Here is a 12,391-nt window from a genome sequence, read left to right on the forward strand (position 1 = left end):
TGTACACAATTTTTTTAAATTAAGACTGACTTGTGAGAAAATTATATTTTTTGTTCGCATAAATCATTCGGTTGCATTAAGAAATTTAAAGTGAGATTTGTGGCCAATTCGCGGGACCTAACATTCAACTTACGTAGTATTGCGATATTTGAATTTCGTACCAAAGGCTTCATCTTACTCCAAACAGCGTTCGCATTTTGCTACCTTAGTTCCAAAACCAGGTAACTCTTTAATTGAAATTAAGGTGTTCTCGTTTCGTTTAATGAAAAATAAAGTGTTCGCGTTTTGTTCGCCTTTCGCTGCCTTATTTTCAAAACAAGGTTATTCAAAAAAATTCGGTTTGTACTGTACTACAAACAATTATTTCCTCTTAGAATAATTTAGATTATTGGGCTCGCGTTTCGCTACCTTATTTCCAAGACCTGGTAACTCTAATAATTTGGTTTATACTACTAACATTTATTTAGTCTTAAAAAATTAATTAAAATTTAGGGGTTCGCGTTTCGCTACCTTATTTTTAAAACCAGTTAACTTAAAAAATTCGTTTTCTGGAATTTTGAGAAATTCGGTTTGTTCGCCTTGTTTGTCTTCAAATTAATGTACAAAAACCCGTTTGCAATAAGCAAACTTATTTCCAAAACCAAGTAGCTCTAAATTTTCGGTTGGTTCCAAATCGCGATTTCTGAAAAAGTCGCCCGTACTCTGATAAATCTCCGTACAGAATTGGTCTATCCAAATACTTATTTTTCTCATTATCAACTACTACTTTGGACTAAGTTTCCCAATGGCTTTTGTGGATTGTTAGGGCCTCTGCAATTTTCAATGGGAAATGGTTTAGGGAAACAACATCATTGGCCGTGCTTACGAGGGATTATTCTTGAGATTTTTTCAATGGAGGTGCAACAAATATCGGCACCCGCGTTAAAATTTGGCTTGTTCGCCGGCATTCTACCGGTTTTTTCTTTGTCAAAATATACCCCAACTCTAGCCGGGGTGATCTTAGTTGAACTAGTAGAGATAACTCAGCCATTCCAGAAGACTTAGATGAACCTTTTGTTGTTAATCACGATGTCTTCATAAGTGAATTTAGAAGCGACAGCTATTTCAGATTTTTACCTCTCCGAGGGGACAAAGTCCCCAAAGAGGAGTTATACAATCACCGTGTCTGTCTGTCTGTCTGTGGGTTTGTCTGTGGGTCTGTCTGTCAGGCCTGCGAACGCGTTCGCATTTTCGGGGCAAAGGTTAATCATTGTGTACGCAGTTTCTCGAAATTTCTGCGTTCACAGTTTCTCGAAGGGTTGGCAAAACAACCGTGTGACGGTGAGCGTTAACGGATTGATTTGCGGTTGGGTTTGGTTTGGTTGGTCTTTCTTTCGTCAACGCTCACCGTCGCGTCAGTTTTAATTCAGTTTGATTGGATATTTCGTTATTGTAATGTTTATGTGTAGGTTGTGAATGTTGAGTTCGTGTTGTGACGGTTGTGGGTGTTGAGTTTGTGTTATGCTTGTTGTGGATGTTGATGTACACGAAAAAATGTTAAAGACTATAACTTTGTGGGAGAGCTAAGTTTGGCTAATGAATGTCTACCGACTGAAAAATAAACATTCCTGAAATTCGTACGACGCACTATAACCAAGTCCAGACTAAACTAATAGCTTTTAAAAATTACGACTCGTGAATACTAATGTAATAGGAATTTAATATTTAAAATAACAAATATTCATGGCGATACATTACGAGAAAAAGAAAACTTATTTTACAAAATTAAGGTACAAATAATAACATTTCGCTTAAAAGCAATTCCATATCGGATTTGTTACCACTCCCATCGGAGGTCGAAAACAGAACTGGTCAAAAAAGGGTCCGAGATAAACTCGCCTCCGTTTCGCTGAAGATTGCTGATGCCAGGGGGAGGATAACGAAGAATGCTCAGGAAAACACTGCTCATTGATAGTGGAAAGTTTTCGCTAAGCTCTCCGGTAAAACTCAGTCCCCCGTACCTGCAGAATTGCTTTTCTCGGAATTGGCCATTGTGGCGAAATACTCGGGAAACCCACGAAAATACAAAAACATTTCTTGCTTCATCTTAGAGCCCATATTTATAATATATTTTCTTAAATATCCGGAATATTAAACCAAAAATTAATTACTACTTAGCTTAAAGAAAAACAAACAAAAAAGATATTTATCAAAAACATTCCTCAACATAAACTCCCCGCCTTGATCTATCAGTTCAACAATGAAGGCTAGGTTCGTTTATTTCCAAATGATATAAGTACTTGATGGGTCGTTTTAGCTCGGTCCCATCGCTTAATTTCAGAACGCAAGTCCTGACTTTCCTATCTCGTCCCTTTTGAGCTTCTTTTACTCTGACCAACTTCCAGAAAAGTCTTGGCGTGCGAGGCTCCTCTAGGATAACTACGTCACCGACCTGAAAGGTCTTAGATTGTCCTTTGTTTATTCGATGAAGCGCTGATCTCAGGTCCAACAAGTAGTCTGTCTAATAAGGTCTGACGATATCGTAGTCGTTTGGTCAGCTCCTTCCTGTTAGGAGGCTCGATTACCCTGGCTGGAAAGGACTGCGAGGGAAGGGAAGTAAGTCTGTTCCCGACTAAAAAAATGTGCAGGTGTCAGCGGTGATGGTTCGCCTGCTTCATTGTAGATAAATGAAATTGGGCGGGAATTCCCCACCGCTTCCGCTTCTATTAAGACTGTCTCGATTTCCTCGTATTTAAGACGTGATAAACCCAAAACCTTGCGTAGGGCGATCTTCGTGGTCTTAACCACACGCTCCCAGAAGCCGCCTACCCAGGGCGCGTGATCCGTGATGAATGTCCATTTAATGTGATGCTCAGCTGCGAAATTTTGAACTTCCGGGCTTCTTACAGCTTTTTTTAGGACGTCCAAATCTTTATTTGCTCTCTTGAACGTCTGCGCGTTATCGGAAAAAATGTGGTGTGCGATACCGCGCCGTGCAATAAAACGCCTGAAGGCTAACAAAAACGTTTCTGTGTTCAAGTCCGAAACGAGTTCAAGATGTACCGCCCTCGTGACGGCGCACGTAAACAATGCTATGTAGCATTTTTCACCTGACTTCGTGTAGAGCGGACCAGCGTAATCGATACTGCAAGTTATAAAAGGTGGCGAACATGTTACTCTGCTTTTTGGAAGGGATGCCATTGGAGCTGAAGATTTTCTAGCGTGAAACCTCTTGCATTTTCCTCATTGGTTAACGACCTTTTTTACTAGTTGACGCGCCTTCTGAGACCAAAACCGTTCGCGAACTTCTACTAGTGTATCATTTATTCCTGCGTGCATGATTCTCTGATGCGTTTTACTGACGATTAATTCCGCGAGCCTATGCTTTGATGAAAGCAGCCATGGATGTTTCTCTTCGAATGAAAATTCCGTCTGATCAAGTCTTCCGCCGATGTGAATCAGTCCCTTGGGATCTTGAAAAAGATGTAACGTATAGAGCTTGAGGACGTTTTTCTTTTTTCACCCCTTTCCATTGCGAGATGCTCTTCCGGGAAACTGTCTCTTTGGGGCACTTTAACGAGAAATTCCTCGGCGCTAGATGTCTCTTCTGTCGTCAAAACGTCCTCCCTCTTGTTTCTGGGGTTTCTACAGTTGTGAATGAATCGATGTATCCAGGCCGTAGTTCGAATTAGTTTAGAAAGATTGCTGAACCACTCGAAGTCTAATAATTTTTCATGTTCTTGTCCACTCGCCAAAAGAACTTCAATACCGGAAACGGCCTTCTTTTCTTCATTTAGAACCTAAGCTGAGAAATCTGTACTTTTCAATGGTTCATACTGCGCTTGATTATCTTCACATAACCAGTCGGGTCCGTGCCACCAGAGATTGCTCTTCACCAATTCGCTCATCTTGATGCCTCTTGATGGAATGTCGGCTGGATTGGAAGTGCCCTTGCAGTGCTGCCACATCTGCGGATCTGATAACCTTTGTATTTCACTGACTCTGTTGGCGACGAATGGTTTCCATCTGTAAGCTGACCCTCGTATCCAGTGTAACGTCACCGTGGAATCCGTCCATAAATGAACGCTGGAGGGCTTGATAGATAAGATATTAGTGACATGTGTGACCAAACGAGCTCCCAATACTGTTCCCATCAATTCTAGCCTCGGGAGAGTTAACTTTTTAAGCGGCGCGACCCTTGATTTTGAGGCGATTAGGCAAGTACTTATTCTTCCGCTTGAATCTTGGTATCGCAGATATATAGACGTGGCGTACGCCTTCTCGCTTGCGTCTACGAAACAATGGACCTGACGCGATTTGATCTCTTCCCGCTGCGCTTCTCTGTAATAAAATCTTGGAATGTTAATGTCTTGAAGGTGCGCTAATTCTTCGCACCAAACGTCAAATTGGGCTTCTAGATCTGGTGGTAGCTTTTCATCCCAAGCCAATCCTCTTTCCCATAGCCTTTGAAACATAATTTTTCCTCTGACCGTTTAGGGAGAGAGTAATCGGAGGTGGTCGTATATTGCGGCTGTTGTCTTGATCAATCCTCGTTCGGTGGAAACTCGGTGATTAAAGAGCTGTAGGAGCGAATCAAGATCGTAATTGAATTCCAGTTTTTTTCATAGATGGCGTAACTCGAGTGAGTTATTGTTCCATTTTCGTAACTGCATTCCACCTTCGCGCAGAATGTCAGACGCGTTCTTCGAAAATGAAAAAGCTTCTTCTACCGTGTTCTCGCCTCCGGCCAGGTCGTCCACGTACAACTGTTCTTGGACTACTTGATTCACTCGTGTATGTTTTTTTTTACGCTGACAAACGTGATGACGTACCGTGGCGGCCAGAAGGAATGGGCTTGCTGTTACCCCAAAGGGTACTCTGGTCATGCGGTAGGTACAAAACTAGGTTGATGCTTCTTGATTGCTGGTATTGATCCATAAAAAACGGACGCTGTCGCGATCTTCTTCCGCGAGAGAAATTTGCAAAAAAGCCTTTTGAATATCTGCGGTGAAGGCGATATAATTTTCTCTGAATCGGAGTAGAACGTCGATTATCTCCGGATTTTAAATGGGGCCGGCTTCTAGGCAATCGTTAAGAGAAGAGTAGCCAGATTCTTTCGACAAGGCGTCGTACCCTATTCTTATCGGCGTCGTTGAGCTGGTAGTCCGGATAACTGAACGGTGCGGGAGGTAATAGTACGGCCTCCCGTCTATTCTTAGGTTGGCATCCGGGACTTTTTCGATAATCCCTTCTTCTAATTGATCTTTGATTATCTGATTGTATTTGCTTAGCAAAATGGGATCCTTTTCCAACTTGTTCAACAGATTGTTGGTTCTTTTCACCGCGACGGCATAATTTCCTCCCAATTCGCTCTTATTATTCCTCCAAGGGAAACCAACTACGTACCGACCATCTTTAAACTTTAATTTTGATTCAAATTGTTCTAAAACCTCGTTATTAATTTTTACATTCGGTTGCTAATCCTTTATTCCCAACGATTCAAGCTCCCAAAAATCTCGCAGTTGTTCCGAAAGTGAGTCTCTTTGAACCGAAAGGTTCATAACTACGATATTATTAACTCCAATCGCGTTTGGGCGCCGGTTAGTTCTACCGTGTATTACCCAGCCTAACTTAGTTTCCATAGTGGCCAACGCATTTCCCAGTATCTCTGTTCTCCCCGTGACTATTTCCCAAAAATAATCAGCGCCTATAAGTATGTCTATAGTGGAAGACCTACTTCTTGAGTCTACCCGCGGGCCATCCGCCATTAATAAATTTCTTCTACTCATTTCTCTGACAATATCGGGACTAGGGGCTGCAAAAACGGCGGCGTTTACCTCGGGGGTTTCTAACGCGATAATGCTAATTCTGATTTCTGGATTGTGTATACTTATCAACTCAAAACGCACCCTCTTTCTGGTTGAGTATATTGGGGTTTGACTTTCAAAGGGGAAAACTTCCAACGTTTCTTCGCCTAAAACTTGCAATTTCAATCTTCTAGGAATTTCTGAATTGATAAAGGTTCGATGGCTTGCTCCATCGAATACGCATCGATATTTTTCGCTACCCCATCCACCCACTAGAACTTGAGCTGTTTTCAAATTAATTCGTCCATCCACAAATTCGTGGGATACCGTCGACAAAGTGGCGACTGTTGTGGATTCCTTCCGCGATCGGATCGGGATTTATCAATTTGGGAGAGCGACTACAGCTTAAACCGCGTCAGCCGACTGAAAAACTAACGGGTTTGTTTTTATAGCGCGAATTATTGTGGAATTGCTATTACGAACTTTAAAAGTGAAACACAAAACTATTTATTAAACGAAATACAATTATGTTCTATACGGGGGAAATAAAACGGACCTTTCGGCTCCAAGACAACTTCTCTAGCCTAACATTTAAATATATTTTTACGGTTAACATATCCCTTTTTATATTAATTTTCACGTGAGTGAGCGCGCCTTTTCCATCTACCTTTTTTTCACGTCACGCGTTACGCTCCGCTCACGGTACATTTTCAAATATATAATCTAAATGTGCCTGAAACTCGGCTTAAAATATATATACAACAAAATATACATAATTATGATGAAACAAACTTTGAAATACCCCAATTCAAACGCGGAATAATTAACAACTGTATCTTTAGGAGTCTCTTTTTCTCCTACCAGGGGCTCTCCTTTTCCTTACGCGTTCTGTCATCTCCCTTATTAAATCCCCCTCCTTCTTGACCCTTGAAACAAATAGTAAAATGGTGTGGCCCATTGCATTTCCTACAATTCTTAAATCTAGACCTACAGAATCTAGTCTGATGGTGTTCTCTTAAGCAAATAAAACACCTCTTTTTCTTTTGAACTATCTCTCGCCTTTCCGTGATTGAAAACTTTTTACATTCTACGGTTCCATGGGAGCTCACGTCGCAAAAAATACAAAATCTATCGGACGCCGTTTGAGGAGGTTTATGACTAATTTCCGTGTTTTTCTCTGAGTTCTTTTTTCTACTTCTATAGTGGCGAACGCTCTTTCCCTACTCGCTATTTCTCTGCTTAAAAATTTTAAGAGATCGCCTACTTTCCATTGAGCGTGCGGTCAATCCCTCTAGTAAATAGGATAGCAATTTCTTCGGGTAATAGTTTAATTAGAATGGGACACAATAGCGCGCCAAACGTGTCGCACGCTATTCCTATAGCTTCTAAACTTCGGATCTCTATTTCGCACGAGTCATGCAATTTTCTCAATGCGCTTACGTCATTAGCCTTTCTAACTGGGGTTTAACTAATCAAATTGTTCATAAGGGTATTTACAATTATGTCCTGACGACCGAAACGCTCGGTTAAAGTTTTGATGGCGGTATCATAGTTGGCATGCGAAATACTTAAGCCCGCTACCACTCTAGCGGCTGCTCCCTCTAAATACGACTTAAGATAACTGAACTTATCTGTTTTATCCAAACTGACGTTGTTGTGGATCGTGGATTCGTAGATTCTCCAAAAACTTTGCCATTCTGCGATATTGCCGTTAAATCTTATCATTTCCAGTTTGGGAAACCGGATTGTAGATATCATTCTTTCTTGGCGGTGCGCAAACCTTCCTCTTTCGTTGGAATAATGTTGTCCCTGACTTACGTTCGCCTCGCCGTCGGGTCGTCATTTCTTTCCGTACTTATACTTCTGGTATTGTCTTGAGCCTGCCTCCATACCTCTAGCTTTGCCCTAGCTTCGACTAATGTTTCTCTATATTCTTGCGCTTCTTCAATTTCTCCTTCATAGTCATCTCTTCTTCTTGTAATACTAGCGGGTCGATTTGGTTGTCTAATTCTGCTAATTCTTTTTCTTTCACGGCGAGCTTCTGTAAGGCAATCTGGAATTTTTCGTCGTCTAACATTTTTCTTCGATATGTTTATTAACACCGCGTTTCTTCTTTAATCCCGCTAATACTCCCGCCATGACTTCTGAATAATTCTCGAACTGATAAGGGTTATATCCAAACTTGATCACAACGCGTCCCGGGTTTCCGAACCAAAAAATGTACACGAAAAAATGTTAAAGACTATAACTCTGTGGGAGAGCTAAGTTTGGCTAATGAATGTCTACCGACTGAAAAATAAACAAGTCCAGACTAAACTAATAGCTTTTAAAAATTACGACTCGAGAATACTAATGTAATAGGAATTTAATATTTAAAATAACAAACATTCATGACGATACATTACGAGAAAAATAAAACTTATTTTACAAAATTAAGGTACAAATAAAAACATTTCGCTTAAAAGCAATTCCATATCGGAATTGTTAACTCTCCCATCGGAGGTCGAAAACAGAACTGGTCAAAAAGGGTCCGAGATAAATTCGCCTCCGTTTCGATGAAGATTGCTGATGCCAGGGGGAGGATAACGAAGAATGCCCAGGAAAACACTGCTCATTGATAGTGGAAAGTTTTCGCTAAGCTCTCCGGTAAAACTCAGTCCCCCGTACCTGCAGAATTGCTTTTCTCGGAATTGGCCATTGTGGCGAAATACTCGGGACACCCACGAAATTACAAAAACATTTCTTGCTTCGTCTTAGAGCCCATATTTATAAAATATATTCTTAAACATCCGGAATATTAAACCAAAAATTAATTACTACTTATTAGCTTAAAGAAAAACAAACAAAAAAGATATTTATCAAAAACAATCCTCAACAGTTGAGTTCGTGTTATGACGGTTGTGGGTATCGCATTTGTTGTGTTTGTGTTATGATGGTTGTGATGGTTGTGGATGCTGAATCAGGTGGTGTTTGTATGGGCGTTTTCTCTCCAACGTCTTATTAATGAGTTTGGGACGGACCGAGTGCTGAGTGTTATGCAACCTCACAACGTCCAATGGCAGGGTTTCCACCAACTGCATACGGTTTTCGTCTTAGTATCAATTTGCGATTTTTTGGCGACGGCCGGGAATCGAACCCGGGTCTGGCTCGTGCAAGAGATTTACTCTAACCACAATATTTTATGGTGATTAGGAATTGAACTCGGGTCGCATTGTAACAATGTGGATAGTTCACCGCCGAGCCATTGACTTCCTTAGGGAAAATATTAAAGTAAAGGAACCATTATGATAAGGCGGGTTTTTTACTTAACGGATTAATACAATATCTGTATATATTGTTTATTGAACTTTGTTTGTTTATTCTTTGCACGGTATTTTGTTTTGTTTTAAATTTTTGTTAAATTCTTAACAAAATTTCGTTAAAACACAAAAAGTAGTTCATTGTTACCTTTTAATAACGCTTAGAAAAAGGATAATTATTCAAAACTCCAGCGGAAACTATATCAAAGTAATAATATAGCGCCACCGTGTGGAGAACTAACAATCAAACCGGGTAAGAAATATAATATCTTACATTTTTCTAACTTTAGTCAAATCTCGACGGGTCAACCAAAACACAAAATAAAAGTATACAAGGCCGTTGCCGTCAATATAGAAGATATAGTCTTTCTTAAATCTTGGCTGTCAGACGAACTACTACAGGATGGGTTCCTGGTGTCGGTCAAATGTTATAAGGTAACTTTTCGGTTTTAATTAGTATGTTCGGTCTTCGGTCAAGAAAAGAGATAAATTGTGTTTCGCGTTTGGAACTTGAGTGAATGGACTTAAGTGTATGACCAGTGCGTGTTTAAGACTGAAAGTGTTAAAGAAATTGTGAACTAACTCAAGTCAGCTGTAAGATAAAATTGATTGTTATTATTTTTTGAATTGGAAGAACCTAATTATACCCTTGAAATTATCAACTCAACCTGTGAGGCTAATTAAGTAGCTTTGAAGTAATTAGTAGCGAACAGCTCTCAGCTGTTAATTTAGATACAGTTAGGTAGTTTGAATTTAGTTAAAATTACTCAGTATAATTTATGATATTTACTTAAGTGTAAGTGTGTTTTGGTTTATTTTTCAATCACGATGAACTAAGACAAATCTAGTCTTAGACACTTGAGTACCAGTTCTGTACAATTACGTAGAAGGGATATATATTGTTGGGTTATTGATGAAAGTTAAATCTAGAACGTTCCATAGACTGTTTTGAATAAAAATACACATTTATAATTTTGCATAATTCTGGTTGCCATTTTATTTGCTAATCACTCGCCCACAACATAACAGTTCTGGCAATCCCAAATCAAATAAATTTTCGATATAACGGCGACGGGAAATTATTCTCGTAAATTTATGGCGCGGCCTTAGGGAATATTCTTTTAACCAAATTTCGATAAACTATCGTTTAATTAAAATCGGTCCGATTCCGTTAAAATTATAAACCAAAAAGCGAACGGTCGTTATAATACCCTCTGTAGATATTTCTTGCATTAAAATTTGCTTTGTATTATATTCAACTGACAAACTTGTATTGTAAAAATGGGTTTAATTCAATTGTACATTGTTATAGTACGTCTAACTCACTGTTGTAACTACTTAACTTATGATATTCTGAATAAATTGAAATTGGTCGTTTCGTCTCAATTATTTTAATTTTAATTAAAATTTTATACCGGGCGGGATAGAACTGGGATAACATTTTTAACAAATAACTTTAAATTGCGGAGATATATCTTTAAGGGTTTTCACGAGAAATTAATACCACTAGGGACAATTCTTCCGAGGAGAGGTATATTTTGGCTTGCCAACTTGTTTATATCTACAAAACTTTAAATTATTAACCGGTTTCGGAATCATTAATGGCTAAACGGTAGTACGAAATTCTTTCAACTTGATGTCTATTAATTCCGATGTTTTGCATATTGATGCAACATACAAGTTAAACTGGCAAGGGTATCCGGTGCTTATGATTGGTACATATACGTCGGACTTAAATTTTTGGTTTATTTTATACAGGGTGTTTCAAAACGTTATGAAACAATTTGAAGGAGTTGTAGGGGGTGAGTTGAGAAGTATGCCTGTTTTTAATCAAATTTTCCAACAATGAGTTAACAGAGTGATACAGAGCTTCAAAGTGTGACCTACTAGCCCGGGGAAGTAGGCTGCAACAAGCACAAGACCAAGTAGCAGGGAAATTCAAACATTAAGGTTATAGGTAAAAATGGACTTTGTAAACAAATCGAGGTAACCAGCGTAAAACAGTATACAGCAACAATGGACTTCACTTCGGAAGAACTGGCGGATATTCGTTTCGTGTATGGACTAGCGGATGGCAATGCTTTGGCTGCTTAATATATCTACCAGGAGAGGTACCCGACCCGGCGTATCCCCGTCTCAAGAACTTTTACCAATGTCCATCGTCGATTACGTGAGACAGGCACATTCTGGGTACGTTACTTAATTTTGTACTTAAAGTTATCTGTGACTGGTTCGTTGCAAAAGTATTGTTCGTTTTACAGAACAGGAACGAAGTAGGTCAACCACGGGTTCCCCGCAATTTTCAGTTGGTTTTGTGCTTTTTGCAGCCTACATTGTTTGGGCTGATTAATATTAAGTCTTTTAAAACTACATTGATAACAAGAACGATATACAACCTTCATAATTGTTGCAATGTTTAAAATTAATGATTGGCGGTAAACAATCGCTCATTGAGAACTACCTTGATTTTTCAAAGGTTTAACTTATAGTTATATAACTTTCCTGTAGGTTGATACTTCGCCGAAAATTAGAGAGGTTGTGTACTTCTGTTTATGATGTTAACAGGCACCTACCGGCACTAGAAGTATACGTAGATAGTAGTCGTCTAGCATTTAGTCATCATTTCTGTCGCCGATCCGACTGGCTCCGGTAAACAACCCTCTTTGCCGTTTAAATGTTATTTGACTGGTATAGCCAATGAAAATTACTAACGTACCTATACCATTTATCCATTTGGCACGGTAGAACATCAGTTGGCTAATAAAAAAGTACGAATTAGACTCGATTTTACACTAGCTTATTCTGCAAATTTTCCATTTGGTTTCGAAGAATTCTCCAGAATTGGTAAATTTTCAAGACTTTTTATTTTCTTTCTATCTTTTGCATTTGTTCTTCTTAAATAACAGTGCTTTTAAAAGTTTATAAAGCTACTAAAAATTTTGCTACATCAGAGATTTATTTAAAGTGCAGTTTCAGAAAGTGGTAAATTTAACGACGCTGTTATTATTTTTCTTAAAATATCTAGAGCTACTCAATCTTAATTAATCCTATTGAATTGTGAGTAATTAGTATCAATTTCTAAACTTGTACTTATTAATTAAACGAATTACATAATTTTTGTCTAATGAATTTTTATTAAATGATTAAACAATTTTAAAGAAAATGAATGAATAATCAATTCTGAAACGATTAAGTAAGTAAATCTGATAAAACGGATAAAAATGTTTAAAATATTAAAAATAATCAATTAAAAATCTAAATTACATAACAGTATTTTATAAATCAAATCGGAAATTCATTAAATCA

At 38.7% G+C, this 12,391-nt stretch overlaps 1 protein-coding gene across 1 annotated transcript; it reads right to left on the minus strand.

The window, feature by feature from the left end:
- Positions 1-3,437: 3,437 nt before the first annotated feature.
- LOC149956347 (uncharacterized) lies at positions 3,438-4,454 on the minus strand. Its single transcript, XM_090166870.1, has 2 exons — positions 3,800-4,454; positions 3,438-3,739 (listed from the first exon to the last, which is right to left on the minus strand). Exons 1-2 carry the CDS (start codon positions 4,452-4,454, stop codon positions 3,438-3,440), a joined length of 957 nt encoding a protein of 318 aa, XP_090022996.1.
- Positions 4,455-12,391: the final 7,937 nt, after the last annotated feature.

The sequence above is a fragment of the Leiobunum rupestre genome, chromosome 2 (assembly GCF_980474605.1).
Source record: "Leiobunum rupestre chromosome 2, qqLeiRupe1.1.hap1, whole genome shotgun sequence".
Taxonomy (NCBI): domain Eukaryota; kingdom Metazoa; phylum Arthropoda; class Arachnida; order Opiliones; family Sclerosomatidae; genus Leiobunum; species Leiobunum rupestre.